Source organism: Macrobrachium nipponense, chromosome 24 (genome assembly GCF_015104395.2).
Source record: "Macrobrachium nipponense isolate FS-2020 chromosome 24, ASM1510439v2, whole genome shotgun sequence".
NCBI classification, from domain to species: Eukaryota; Metazoa; Arthropoda; class Malacostraca; order Decapoda; family Palaemonidae; genus Macrobrachium; species Macrobrachium nipponense.
Window position 1 is genome coordinate 48,822,315 of NC_061091.1, and position 15,176 is coordinate 48,837,490.

The 15,176-nt window shown below is 44.0% G+C and overlaps 1 protein-coding gene across 1 annotated transcript in view; it reads left to right on the forward strand.

Annotated features, from left to right (window-relative positions):
* The window catches only part of LOC135205610 (uncharacterized), a 66,985-nt gene that overhangs the window by 28,525 nt on the left and 23,284 nt on the right, over nucleotides 1-15,176 (forward strand). Inside the window, exons 3-4 of the mRNA XM_064236395.1 lie at nucleotides 6,358-6,563; nucleotides 9,133-9,261. Coding sequence (XP_064092465.1) covers nucleotides 6,358-6,563; nucleotides 9,133-9,261 — 335 coding nt within the window. The remainder of the gene's footprint in view (nucleotides 1-6,357; nucleotides 6,564-9,132; nucleotides 9,262-15,176) is intronic.

Consider the following 15,176-nt stretch of genomic DNA (forward strand, 5'->3'; position numbering starts at 1 on the left):
TCGCTTCATTCCCTCGAGCTGCTTCGACTCGTTCGCCTCATTCGTCTCAAGCTGTTTCGACTCGTTCGCCTCATTCCCCTCGATCTGCTTCGACTCGTTCGCCTCATTCATCTCGAGCTGTTTCGACTCGTTCGCCTCATTCGCCTCGAGCTGCTTCGACTCGTTCGCCTCATTCGTCTCGAGCTGTTTCGACTAGTTTGCCTCGTGCGTCTCGTGTGGTTTTCAACTCCCAATCGTTCGTTTTCGAAGAAGAGCCATACGACAGCCACGACTTCGGCTTTGCCCAAGGATGATTCGAAGGCCAAACCCTTGCTAGAGGATTTTGCGTTGGACCCATTTAAATATCAGCTTCAAGAATTGATGGTCTTTTTGTAGAAGACAACGAGCCAGACGGAAGAGGAAGATGGGGTGTCGGCCGGCATGTCGGAAGAGGAAACCCAAGACCAGGATTCAAAGACCTCTTCTGCTTATTCTAGTATTTTAAGGTTCCTGTTGCAGACGTATCTGGACTTTGTTTTTTTTAATCTGCTTCGCCTTCTTCCCCTCCGTCGACGTTTGTGAAGGATAGGAGGTCAACGCCTTCGGGATTACCAAAACCAGTCCTCGAAGAAAGCACTGAAAGAAGAGAAGAGTGGCTTGCTAAGAAGAGGAAGTCAGGCAAGGCTTCGTTCGCCTTCCCTCAGTCGAAGTTGCAAATAAAAACTACAGGTTTTATGCGACAGGAGAAGTTCCTTCTTTGGGAGTTTCTGCCTCCTCCCAAGGAGACTTCTCCGGCCTTGTGGACTCTCACTTACTCTGCCCGCTGTGACTAAGGCGACTAGGAATAGTGTCTTCCTAGTTAAGTCTCATGGTTGACAAATTCAATGGTTCGAATTGGGGACCGTTGAGCCACCTTAAACTACATCCAATTCCATTCCACTTCTTCATGCTTGGAAATCTTGGAGGAACTAAAGACGAATGTCGAGGCCTCTATGCTTGGAAACTGATGTAACTTCTTGGCGTCCCTCAGAAATAACAAAATTCCGCAATTTCTGTTATAGATGTTTCAGAAGAAGAGATGCTAGGTCGTCTGCACAAAGACCTAAAACTCTCCACTGGGACTGGTAGAGCTCGGCAGAAGAGCTTCTTCTGCAGCTAGCAATAGCTTCTGACACCCTTCGTGGAAAACCTTTTGCTCAGACCAGGTTCCTGACAGTCTGAATCCTGTCAGGGCCAGAGCGGACAACCTTTGTGGTATCGGTTGTAATGGGGTTATCTGAGAAGCGATGGATTTTGTGGAAGTAGTCTGGTAAATCCGCCAGCAGATTGAGAAGGTCCGGGAACTGCTTTCCTGGGCCAGAATGGCGCTACTAGGGTCATTGTCACATTCTGGTGCGATTGAAGCTTGTTTAAGATCTCTCTTATCATTCCGAAGGGAGGAAAAGCGCAATCGTCCAGTCCTGCCCAATCTAGTGGTTTACCCGACTCATTTCGTCTGCAATCACGTTCATTCTCCCTTATGCAATCTTGGAAGAAGGGTGATCCTCTTCTTGTTCATCCAGGTGAGGAGATCTTCGGCTATCTTGCTGAGAGAGAATGAGTGGGTCCCTCCCTGCTTCCGCACATATGACAATGCTGTGGTGTTGGCCGAGTAGTCTGCTATGTTTCCTCCGGTGACTAAAGGTCGAACGCTTGTACTCCTAAAAGGATGGCCTTCAATTCCTTCCCATTGATGTGCAAGGTGTCTCTCATTCTGTCCACAGACCTGATACTCTCTTGGTTCCTAGGAGGGCTCCCCATCCGCTGGCTGAGGCATCTGAGAAGAACTGCAGGTGGGGGTTCGACACGACTAGGGAAATTCCTTCTTGTAATCTTTCCCTCGAAAGCCACCAACGAAGATCCACCGTTATCTCTTCCATCAGGGGGAAAACTAGTGAGTCCGGCTGTGTCTTCCGGGACCAATTTGTTTTCAAGAAGAACTGAAGCGGCCTCATGTGTAGGCGTCCTGACTTAACAAAACTCTCCAGTGAAGCCAGGGTCCTGACTAGGCTCATCCATTCGAGAGCTGAGCAGGATGGGCGACAGGCAGGATTCTATCTTCTTCAGGGAGAGAAAAAACCCGAAAAGCTAGAGAGAATCATTCTTATTAGAGAATCCTCTGAGTAGGAATCAATTGGGACTTCTCAGTGGTTATTAAGATACCCAATTGTTGTGTCAAAGTAAGCGTCTTCTCCAAGTCCTTCACACACGGACGACTGGATCCGGCTCTCAGGAGCCAGTCGTCTAAGTAAAAGGCTGTGTTGATCCTCATCAAGTGCAGCCATTTTCCCAGAGGAGCGAGAATCCGAGTAAATACTTGAGGTGTGTGGCAGACCGAAGCAGAGGGCTCTGGACTGGAAGACTCCTCTTGAAGACGAATCTCAGGAACTTTCTGGAGTTCTGATGAATGGGGGCATGGAAGTATGCATCCTTCAGGTCGAGAGATACCATCCAGTCGCCCGGTTGGATGGCTGACATTACTAATCGACTGGTTTCCATTCAGAATTTCATCTTCCGGACGAGGATGTTCAAAGCGCTTACGTCCAAAACAGGTCTCCATCCCCCTGATACCTTGGGGACTACAAAGAGCCGGTTGTAAAACCCTGGGGAGTTCGTGTCTGTTACCTCCTCTATGACCTCTTGGCTGATGAGCTCTTCTATGTCTTTGGCTAAACTTCTAAAGCCAAAGCTCTTTTTGATTTCGTAGAGTATGCTGTCAAACATACAGATGTATTGGACAGTGGTGGATCCGGTGAAAGGGATCACATATCCCTCTCGAAGCGCCTGTATGACCCGCTGTTCTGCTCCTCTTCAACCCCAGTTCCTCCCAGTAGCTGTGGAGTTTTGCCCCCATGGGTGGGTGAAGGACCTTTCAATCATTTATCTGTCTTAAAGAGAGGTCTCTTGGTAGACTTGGAGGAGCTTCGTAGGTTAGTCTTTGGTCTCTGCTGCCACCTCGACTTACCTCCTCGAAAGGTGTGCTTTTGGAAAGGTGAAGCTTTGGCTCCTGTCACCCGAGGTTCCTTAGATCTTCTCACTGATTGAGACAGAAGATCATTGGTGGACTTGTTCTTGAGGTCCGACAGTACATGCTTGATGGTTTCTTCTGGAAACAGGTGAGGTTTACTCAGGGGGGAGAACAACAAAGCCAATGTTTGGTTCATGGTTACTCCTAGAGATGTGAAGGAGCACCACCGTTCTCTCTTCTTGAGTACTCCCATAGTGAATAAGGCAGCCAATTCCACTGAACCGTGTCTCGCTGCCCTGTCCGCACAGGACAACAAATTGAGCCAGTCCGCAGAAAAATCCTCATCCAGAGACTGGCAATCTTCAATTTTCTGGCTAACGCTGTAATTGTCCAATCCAGAAAACTGAAGACTTCTATCACCTTGTATAAGTTCTTCACCAGGTGTCAGTAGCGGAAATGGTGTTGGGAGAGGAAGCATAGGGGGACCCGGTGTTTACCCTCTACTGTCTCCTCGCCTTGAGTTTGAGGTGTTTTGTGTTTATGGGAAGCCTGGGGGTACATGTATCTGAAGTACCCACCAGTTCTTATATCTTGTTAAGGGTATCATATGGTTTTTAGTGTAGGTGATGGTGTTGTGTAGTGTTATCTGGTCTTTTCGCCCAGGGCAAGGGCAAACTATTATTGTTTTTGTCAATCATCGGTGAACTTTCATGATTGCAAAAATCCCACCATTAGTAGGGACGACAAAGGGCCTTTACTGCCACGTCTCCTACATGTGATGAGAGCGCCGACCAGAGGCAGTATCTACCTGTAGCTGCTCTCTCACAAGGTAAGGTACTGCAGACATTATATATAATGTGAGCACATGACGGTTGTTTTTGTTCATAAAGCTGTCCTTCCGGGTAATGTGGAGTCAGCTAATGTAATTGTTTGTTAAGTCACTTATGTGGAAATGATATTTTAATGATAAAATAAGGTTTTACATATGCTTACCAAACAATTACATAATCGAAGCCCTCCCTCTTCCCCACACATGGACGTTGCGGCTCAACGAATTGAAGTCTAAAGCTCAGCAGTACTGCGCTGCTACCAATGCCAGGAATTTGACTTTTCGACTGCCAGGTAAGAAAGCATATAGCTAATGTAATTGTTTGGTGAGTATATGTGAAACCTTATTTTATCATTAAAATGTAATTTTTTTCTATTGTGATTTATATGCAAATATTTCAAAATGATAAAAGCCATAACCATGAGTTATTTTTTGTTGTATTCTACATGAAATTGCTCACATTTTCTTATATAAAACTCTATGTAATGGCTAATATAAAACGGTGCAAATATTACGACAATGTGACTCGGGCATTTCGGAGATTTGCGGCAGAGATTCCGCGCGGTGGGAAGGAAATTTTTTTTTTTTTTTTTTTAAATTCACCATAAAGCAAAATATTGTGCTAGAGACTTCCCGTTTGTTTCAAAATGAAGGTAAGTGGTTGAATATTACTAGACTGTAAGAGTCTTAACTTACAATTGCGTTTTTCGACCATTTTGGTCGAGTCAAAGTTGACCGAATGTCGAATTTTTTCTGTTTATCGTGATTTATATGCAAATTTTTAAGAAATGATAAAAGCTACGACCATGAGTTATTTTTTGTTTTATTCTACATGAAATTGCACACATTTTCATATATAAAACTATATAACGGCTAATATAAAACGGTGCAAATATTATGACAAGTGACAAACATTTCGGAGCTTTGCAGCCAATATACCGCGCGCAGAGGGAAGGAAAAATATTTTTTTAAAAACTCACCATAAATCAAAATATTGTACTAGAGACTTCCAGTTTGTTTCAAAATGAAGCAAATGATTAAATATTACTAGACTGTAAGTTTCAGCTTACAATTGCGTTTTTCGACCATTTTGGTCGAGTCAAAGTTGACCAATTGTCAAATTTTTTCTATTTATTTTGATTTATATGCAAATTTTTAAAAAATGATAAATGCTACGACCATGAGTTATTTTTTGTTGTATTCTACATGAAATTGCGCACATTTTCATATATAAAACTCTATATAACGGCTAATATAAAATGGTGCAAATATTACGACAAAGTGACTCAAACATTTCGGAGCTTTTGCGGCCGAGATACCACACGCGGAGGGAAGGAAAAAGTTTTTTTCAAAATTTCACCATAAATCAAAATATTGTGCTAGAAACTTCCATTTTGTTTCAAAATGAAGGTAAATGATTGAATATAACTAGACTGTAAGAGTGTTAGCTTATAATTGCGTTTTTCGACCATTTCGGTCGAGTCAAAGTTCAGTGAATGTAGGATTTTTTCTATGTCGTGATTTATATGCACAATTTTAAAAAATGATAAAAGCTATGACCATGAGTTATTTTTTGTTGTATTCTACATGAAATTGCTCACGTTTTCATATATAAAACTTTATATAACAGCTAATATAAAACGGTGCAAATATTACACTTTGCCATCCATAGGAGCATTCCCTTTGCTGCAAAGTTTCCCCTCAAGTAGGAGGCAACCCTTGGCTTTACTGCCACGCTACTATGAGTTACGATGAGAACTAACCAGAGGCAGTATTCATCTGCATAGCTCTCTTAATAGGAATGACAAGCATTGTTTTTCCAGTGCTAGAAACTTTTCTATTTCAAGTTCATTACATGATTTAATGCTTTGGAGTAGAGTATGGCCATGATCCCACCACCATTCAGTGTGGAATCAGCGATATAATTACTGGATAAATTACATATACAAAAATATTTTTATAATAAAGTTAGATTTTGTATATACTTACCCAGTAATTATATGATCAGAGCCCACCCACCTCCCCTCTGATGGCCATTATGCATTAAACAAAATGATGTGATTAGCTAAGTCATTCTGAGTATTGCCATAGGGAGACAGCATTGTATACCTACGCTGAGCCATCGAAGCGCTACCCACGAAATTTAAGTTTAGGCTGCCGTCGAGTAGAAACTCTTAGCAATATAATTATTACTGGGTAAGTATATTCAAAATAAAATTTTATTATAGAAATATCATTTTGTTCATGAAACTTACCTGGCAGATATATATATAGCTGGACTTTGGAGAAATATATATCTGCCAGGTAAGTATGAACAAACTTTATTGTATTATAACAATATCATTTTTATATGGATTGTAGTCTCAGTGTTGTTAATATATTTAGATTTTAGATAAAAGGATGTTTTTGTAATTTTAACCTAGTATGTTGTTGTAATTATAATAGTTTTCTCGTATGTAAATTGTATGCATAGCATAATTATGATTTACAGTATATATAAATGTAGCACTTCAGTATAGCATATCCTTTTGAATATTTTCAGGCTTATCGGTGGAGAAGTTCAGCGAGTTGTGTCGTCAGGATGGGCTCGATCGGCTAGATATGCGCTATGCATCATCTGTGTGTTATGATGCTTGTGTTACTCCATGCTCACTTATTCTGGCTCTGATGTACATTGACCGTCTGAGAACAAACAATCCGGAATATTTAGCTACGACTTCACCTTCACAAGTCTTCATAGTAGCACTGGTAGGGTTCAGCCTAATACAGAGTAGATAATTTTCCCTCTCTCTTGGCTAAGTAGTATGTCTAACTCGCAACAAGATGACCAATGTCTGAATCTTGAACTTGAGAAGGAGGTGCAGATGGGCACATTCCTTAAAAGGCCGGAATACCTCCAATGCCCTAAGTGGTGAATTTTGTTTTTAGTGGTTAAATGACTTGTGGGTTGCAGCTAGGTTGTATGAGTGAGAGAGACAGCGAGAAAGAGAATGTCTACTTTTGCCAGAGATTTATCTCTGATAGAATGGTTCATTCCTTGGGCAACAGATTCCTTGCTTTACAGTCTTTGATTGTTTTTAACTTGTTTTCAGCTGGTGCTAGAGTAATTATCCTAATGTTAAGACCTCAGGTTTATTAGCCATGAAAAATACAAATTGGTTAAAAAAATTAGTCATTTTAATCATTTACTTCTGGATAGAAAGTTCATGTAAATTCATCAATGTAGTTTTTGTAAATTCAAAGTTAGCTTTTACCTAAACAGTATACAGTAGTACCTCGAGATACGAAAGGCTCAACTTACGAAAAATCCAAGTTACGAAAGCCAATACGAAAAATTTTACTGCTCTACATACGAAAAGTTTTCAAGCTACGAAAGGTTGTTGCTATAAAGTCCCGAGATTCGCCTGGACCACCGAGAACAATTTTAAAACTCCCGCGCCGCCAACTGAGTAAACTCGCCACCATCCTCCTGCTCTCCCATTGGTTCCTGATGCTAGTCACCCCATAAGGTCCTGCTCTCCTATTGGTCAGCATCTACCCCTTGTGCTTTAAGTATTCTATTGGTAAAAGGTTGCTGTAAATTGAAAAACTTAGTATTCATGCAATACATTTAATAAAAAAAAAAAAAAACTTTAGGTAAAGATAGAATAAAGAATAGAAATGAATGGTTATTATACTGTTTGGTAGTTTCAGTAGTTGAAGAGAGATAATGAAAATTTATGGCTTACTGTGTAAAAGTGATTGCTTGGCGATTGTTCGATACTCGTAAGTGCTGGATGTAAACAGATGTTTGGAAGCTTTTTTTTGTTTGTTTATTATAGTTAATGGTTATTTAATAATTATTTGAAATGAGTACATGCAATACATTTAATAAAAAAAATTGTGAATTAGATATCATAAAATATAAAATAAATCAGACTGCCAACAAATATGCATTTTTTAGAATTCTTCTTCTGTTTTATTATTACGTTACGTATACGTATGTTTCATTATAGCTGTCAGTAACTCGGTATCTCCGTTAGGTAAAGATAGAATAAAGAATAGAAATGAATGGTTATTATACTGTTTGGTGGTTTCATTAGTTGAAGAGAGATATAATAACAATTTATGGCTTACTGTGTGCTAGGAAAAATGATTGCTTGGCGCTCGTTCCATACTGGTAAGACGGGTAATAGCTGAATGTAAACAATCGATTGGAAGGTTTGTTTTTTGTTTGTTTGTGTATTATAGTTAATGATTAATTAATAATTATTTGAAATGAGTACATACTGATTATTTATACATTTTATTGGCATATTCTAAGCTTTTAGCTCTTAGGTTTAGATGTCAGAATCATAGACTAGGCTACAGTAGCAACCGCTAACATAGGCTAGGCTTATTGCTAAGGGACATATGCTAAAGTCCTAATATATGCAGTAAAAATGGGGTTGAACATTATATGCAGTTGAATATTACTCAAGTATGTACAGTATTTTGCCTTTTTGGAGTCATATTTCTTCCGTCATAACCCTAGAACAGGTGTTTTAGGCCTGGAAATATAATTTACTGGGGTGTTTTTGGAGGGCTAGGAACGGATTAGCCATTTTACATGTAAAACGTGTTCCAAGATACGAAAAACTCTTGATACGAAGGCCGTCTCGGAACGGATTAATTTCGTATCTCGAGGTACCACTGTATAGCTTTTACCTAAACAGTATAGAATGAGATAAAAAAAATTCTTCAACTGAATCAAACTCTTGACTGTCTGTGTATTGTAGTTACCAGATTCCAGGTATATTTGTTGTATTGAAGGTTAATGCAAAGAAATGAATTGGAGTAAAATGGCATCAGATTTTAATAACTGTTTTGAGGAATACAGTATCTGTGTATTGCTTACTTTCCATTTGCACAGTAATAGTGTGGTCTTCTGTTATTTTATATGTATAATAAAACCAGGCTGAAGAGTATCTAATCAATCCAAGACAAAGTAGGTTCAAGTGAGTTTTAATTTTTTTGCTGGGTCTTAATTTTGTGTATATTTTTTCTTTGTGGAATATTAAACTAAATGCTAATTAATACATTAATTAAAATAATAGGAAATGCTGGAATGACAGATAGAAATGCAAGTATACTTAATGTGTAAGTTTTGATTGTAATCTCTTTAATACATCAATCTTATGATCATACACGTTACTGTACAGTTTGTACCACATTCATACATATTTTTGGGTTCTCAAAGGGGAAAATATATCTAGGTGAAACACATCCTTATTTTATGTGTAAATAAAGTGAATCTAATATATTCCTGATAATAGCTCAGAGGTTTTCTTTTCAACAGTTGGTTGCCAGCAAGTATTTGTATGATGATGGAGAAGAGGATGAAGTCTTCAATGATGAATGGGCCACGTCGGCAGCTGTTTCATTGGCTGAACTCAACCAGGCAGAAAGGGACTTTTTAGTGGCTATTGTAAGTTGATGTGACTATTTTTTGTTGTTGTAAAGTAATAAATAGAATCTGAAAAGAAAATTTGTTCATGAAACTTACCTGTCAGATATATATATAGCTGTATTTTCCGAAGTCCGACAGAAATTAAAAAACTTACGACACACGTAGTGGGAGTCAGGTGGTTAGTACCCATTCCCGCCGCTGGGAGGCGGGTATCAGGAATCATTCCCATTTTCTATTCATAATTTTTCTGTCGCCGGTGTTGTAAACACAGTTTTCAGCACCTCCGTCTTGAATTTAGGAAACTTGGCTACTATAAGTACCCCTTTTTGATTTTTTGGTATCTTGACTTTTGGATCGGTGGCTAGGCACACGTTAATTGTGGATTTGATTGATTTTGGCTTGATTTCTCTTTAAATAAGATGTCTGGTTCTAGTTCGGCTAGCGCCAGGTTTTGTACCAGGAGTGATTGTCGAGGTAGGCTACTGAAAGCATCAGTAGACCCTCATACTTTGTGTAAGAGTTGCAGAGAGCATGATTGCATGTATGAAAGTCGCTGCAAGGAATGTGAGTGTCTTTCTGATTCTGGATGGAGAGCGTATGAGTCCTATCTGCGTAAGCTTGAACGGGATAGGTTAAGGAGGTCTTCCTCCAGGAGCGTTTCAGGTAAACGGCAGGAAGTTCATGTTTCTCCTACTAACCCTCCTTTAATCACTACTCCTAACCCTGTAGTGTTGCCTTCGGGCCCTGAAGCAGTGTCTGTAGAGGGTAATACCCTTACACTTATCTTAGAGTCGATTCGTAATTTAGAATCTAAAGTGCTCGCCTTAGAAGGCAAAAGTGAAGGTGCAAAGTGCAGTGACAGTGCTCCTTCGTTGGTGGAGGGTGCGTCAGATCGGCCCCATTTCGCCTCTAGGCCTAGACCGCTGCCGGACTCCCAGGTTTCAGGGAGAGGGCATTGTCGAAAAGCCGCAGGAGGGTTACGGGGAACGCCCACCGATCTGACGTGCCTTCGGCAGTATCTGTTGACGTTACACAGACTGCCAAAGAGCGTGCGCGTGCACGCCTCCTGAAAGAGTGTTTCTCTTCTTCAGAGGCTTCCTCCCCGCACAAGGGGTGGAGCTCTCATTCTATTTCACGCCCGCTGAAAAGGAGCGTTGGTGATCGTGACGCTTCACGTCCAGTTTTGGCTCTCGAGAGGCGATCTTCGCCTGAGAGTGTGTTCGCTGCCTTCCCGCCACAGAAGAAGCGTAAGGAGTCATCGGATGATGACTTTGTTGAGCGCCCCAGTCGCTCTCGAGCGCGTGCTACGGCAGTTTCTGGGAGAAGGAAGAAGGCGTCCCCTCGCCCCTCGCCTTCTCACAGGATCAGCCCGTCACCTGACAAGGAATCCTCTCCTACTGAGAAGATCCTGCGCTCTTTGCAGCAACAGCTTGCTGATGCTCTTGCTAAGAAAGGGACGCAACCACGTCCCAGGAGAAAGGATGACCGTCTGCCTGTGAAGAGATCTAGAAGGTCTCCCTCTCCCTCTCCTCGCTCGTCTATCTCTCCACTTTCTTCGCCTGCTAGAGTTCGTGTGACTCCCCAGCGGCTCTCTGGAGGACGTGAAGAGGATTTTGCTCGCTCGGCGCAAGAAGCGGTATTACCCGCTCGTAAGCTTGCGGTGCGAGAGCTTGATACTTGCGTGAACGCTTCGGTGCAAGTTCACGTTCCTGACGCTCGGTCGGAAGCCAAGCGAACTCCAGTTGCATCTAAGAGTGCTCCAGCGGAAGCAGAGCGCGCACGAGTATGTTAAGCGCGCCTTAGTTTAATGTCATTCGCAACGCCAGTGGACGCCAAGCGTGCGCCAGCGGACGCCAGCAGCGCGCGAGTGGACGCCAATCCCGCGCTAGTTGCAGCCAGGCGTGCGCCAGTGGACGCCAGGTATGCGCCAGTGGACGCCAGGTGTGCGCCAGTGGACGCCAGGTGTGCGCCAATGGACGCTCGGGTGGACGAAGATGTGGAGTTTCGTCGCCTCCCACCTGTTTGTGATGAGTCTTTGCAAGTTGCTCCGGGTCTTTAGAGATTCGACCGGAGTTCCTATTAATGAGTCAGCTTTACCTTCCACTTCACAGCAACGCGCCTCGTGGAAACTTAGACCAGATAGTCTTGGTCCAGCCTATTTGCCTCCAACTTCACCTGTGTCGGAAGCAGAGGTTAGTGACGCTTCGGTTGAAGTGGATGACGAGAAACCTTTGGCGGCAGTCTCTTCCGACTACCAGGTTTTGACCCGCCTTCTTCAATCAGAGTTTGGAGAGACGTTTCACCCGGAAGCTCCTCGCTCTCCTCCTTCACAACTTTCTTCGTCCAAGATCAACAAGGTCTCGGCATTCGTCAGGATGAAGAAGTCCCTTTCAACTAAGAGGGCTCTTCGTAAGGTCCATGACTGGATGGAGAAAAGGAAGTCTCAGGGAAAGACTTCTTTTGCCCTGCACCTTCGAGACTTAGTGGGAAGGCTGGCATTTGGTACGAGACGGGAGAAGACGTAGGTATTAGACTTCCCTCGTCAGCCCAAGGAGACTTCGCCAGCATTGTGGATGCCTCGAGGAGGTCTCACCTGTCCTCTTCGAAAGTTTCATGGTCAACTACGGAAATGGACTACCACCTTAAAGGCCTCTTTCGGACGTTAGAGGTCTTCAACTTTCTAGATTGGTGTTTGGGAGTTCTGGATGCCAAGTCTAGGAGTTCCGACTCGATTAGTCTGGGGGAGCTGTCCAGCGTAATGTCGTGCATGGACAAGGCCGTCAGAGATGGTTCGGAGGAGCTTACAGCTCACTTTTGCACAGGGCTCTTGAAGAAGAGATCCCTGTTTTGCAATTTTACAGCGAAATCTGTTTCTCCATCACAGAAAGCAGACTTGCTCCTCGCTCCTTTTTCGGATCATCTCTTCCCCCAGGCTATGGTAAAAGACATTGCGACCAGTCTACAGGAGAAGGCCACGCAAGATCTCCTCGCACAATCTTCAAGGAGACCTGCGGTTCCTTCGTCCTCGGGAGTTTCGATTATCAAGAAATCGAAGCCCTTTCGAGGTAGTTCTTCCTCGAGACCAGCCCCTCGAGGAAGAGCACTTCCAGAGGCAGAGCCACGGCGCTGGCCAAGAACAAGAAGTGAAGCAGAAGTCCTTCAGTCACCGGTTGGAGCCAGGCTTCAGCTTTTTGCGCAAGCCTGGGAAGAGAGAGGTGCGGACAAATGGTCCGTGGACATCTTAAAGAAGGGTTACCGGATCCCGTTCCTGAAACCACCCCCGCTGTCTACGACACCCAGGGACATGTCTCCTTCCTATCGGGGAGAAAAACAACAAGTGCTTTACGATCTGTTAGATCAGATGATCGTGAAACACGCCGTAGAACAGGTCTCCGACTTGAATTCCCCCGGATTTTACAACAGACTGTTCCTGGTGCCAAAGCAGTCGGGGGAATGGCGACCGGTACTCGATGTCAGCAACCTGAACCTCTTTGTCATCAAGCAGAGGTTCAAGATGGAGACACCTCAGTCAGTGATGGGAGCCTTGAGACCGGGGGATTGGATGGCTTCACTAGATCTCCAGGACGCGTATTTCCACGTCCCCATCCACCCCCAGTCCAGGAAATACCTGCGGTTTGTCCTGAAGGAAAAGTGTTCCAATTCAGGGCTCTCTGCTTTGGACTCAGCACTGCTCCCATGGTATTCACCCTACTGATGAAGAACATTGCGAGGTGGCTTCATCTTTCCAATGTCAGGATCTCTCTCTACCTGGACGACTGGCTCGTACGAGACCTCCTCGAAGACCCAGTGTCCCCTGGATGGGGCCTTCACACGACGTTGACGTTAACGAAGTCCCTGGGGCTTCTGGTGAACCTCGAAAAGTCACATCTGACCCCTTCTCAGTCTTTAGTCTATCTGGGGATTCAGATGGACTCAGTGGCTTTTCGGGCTTTTCCGTCCCAGGGGCGACAACTAGATTGCCTAAGCAAAGTGTCAACCTTTCTGGGGAAAAGGATTCATGCTCGGTGAGGGAATGGATGAGTCTGCTGGGGACCATTTCCTCACTGGAGAAGTTTGTTTCCCTAGGGAGGTTGCACCTCAGACCTCTTCAATTCTTCCTTGCCGACAATTGGAAGCACCAAAACACTTTGGATTCGATTCTGGTGTTATCAGAAGAGGTAAAGGAACACCTAAGATGGTGGACCGACCCTTTGAAGCTCGCAGAGGGTCTTTCCCTCAAGCTTCAGAACTCCGACCTAGTGTTGTTTTCCGACGCGTCTTCCACGGGGTGGGGAGCAACACTGGGGGGGGAAGAAGTGTCAGGCACCTGGAGAGGGGAACAGGTGTCCTGGCACATAAACCTCAAGGAGCTGGCAGCAGTTCATCTGGCGCTCCAGTTCTTTCAGAACGAAGTCTCCGGCAATGTGGTGCAGATCAACTCGGACAACACCACAGCCCTGGCATACCTCAAGAAACAGGGAGGAACCCACTCTCGATCCCTGTTCTATTTGCAAAGGAGATCCTGTTATGGGCGAAGGCACACGACGTCTCTATACTGACGAGATTCATATCAGGGGTAGAAAACGTCCGTGCAGATCTGCTCAGTCGACAAGGTCAACTTCTGACGACAGGAGTGGACTCTTCATCAGGAAATATGCCAGAGGTTGTGGAAGTTATGGGGATGTCCTCGTCGTAGACATCTTCGCAACTTCCAGGACAACGAGACTCCCGCTGTACTGCTCACCCCTGTTCTTGACCCAGGAGCAGTAGCAGTAGAAACGCCCTTCTTTGGGACTGGACGGGACTAGACGTATATGCCTTTCCCCCGTTCAAGGTCCTAGGGGAAGTGATAAGAAAATTCGCGGCATCAGAGGGAACGAGGATGACTCTCATCGCCCCCTTCTGGCCAGCGACCGACTGGTTCACAGAGGTCATGTCCTTTCTTGTAGACTTTCCGAGGACTCTGCCTCCAAGGATAGATCTACTCAAACAGCCCCACTTCGAGAGGTATCACAAAACCTCCCCGCTCTGAGTCTGACTGCGTTCAGACTATCCAGAAGTTGGCCAGAGCGAGGGGTTTTTTCAAGACCAGTGGCGAAAGCAATCGCAACGGCAAGAAGACCTTCTTCTATTGCCGTATACCAATCCAAGTGGGCTGTTTTCCGGAGCTGGTGCAGGAAGAAAGACATTTCCTCCACCTCTACCTCTGTGAGCCAGATCGCAGACTTCCTTCTCTACTTGAGAAATGAAGTTCGCTTAGCGGTGCCTACGATAAAAGGCTACAGAAGTGTGCTTTCTGTAGTCTTTAGGCATAGAGGACTGGACTTAGCCAACAACAGAGACCTTCATGATCTTCTTAAGTCTTTCGAGACTTCGAAGGTACCCCAACCAAGAGTCCCTTCTTGGAACTTAGACATTGTTCTAAAGTTTTTGACGTCCAGTATTTTTGAACCGCTCAACTTAGCTTCGCTTAGAAACCTGACAAGGAAGACACTTTTTCTAACTGCTCTGGCGACGGCGAAGAGAGTTAGTGAGATCCAGGCTATAAGCAAGCATGTTGGGTTTAAGAACTCTGATGCTGTTTGTTCTTTAAGCCCTTTGTTTCTTAGCAAAGAACGAAAACCCGTCCCAAACCCTTGGCCCAAGACATTTGAATCAAGGGTTTGACAGAGATCGTGGAATAATGAGCAAGAGAGAGTCCTGTGCCCTGTCAGGGCTCTCAAATTCTATCTAGACAGAACGAAGGACTGTAGAGGACCTTCGGGTAACTTGTGGTGCTCGGTTAAGAAGCCCGATCTTCCCATGTCAAAGAACGCGCTTTCTTTCTTCTTGAGAGACACCATTAAGGAAGCTCATTCCACGTGTAGTGATAGTGACATGAAGCTGTTAAAAGTGAATGCCCACGAGGTGAGGGCTATTTCGACCTCGATAGC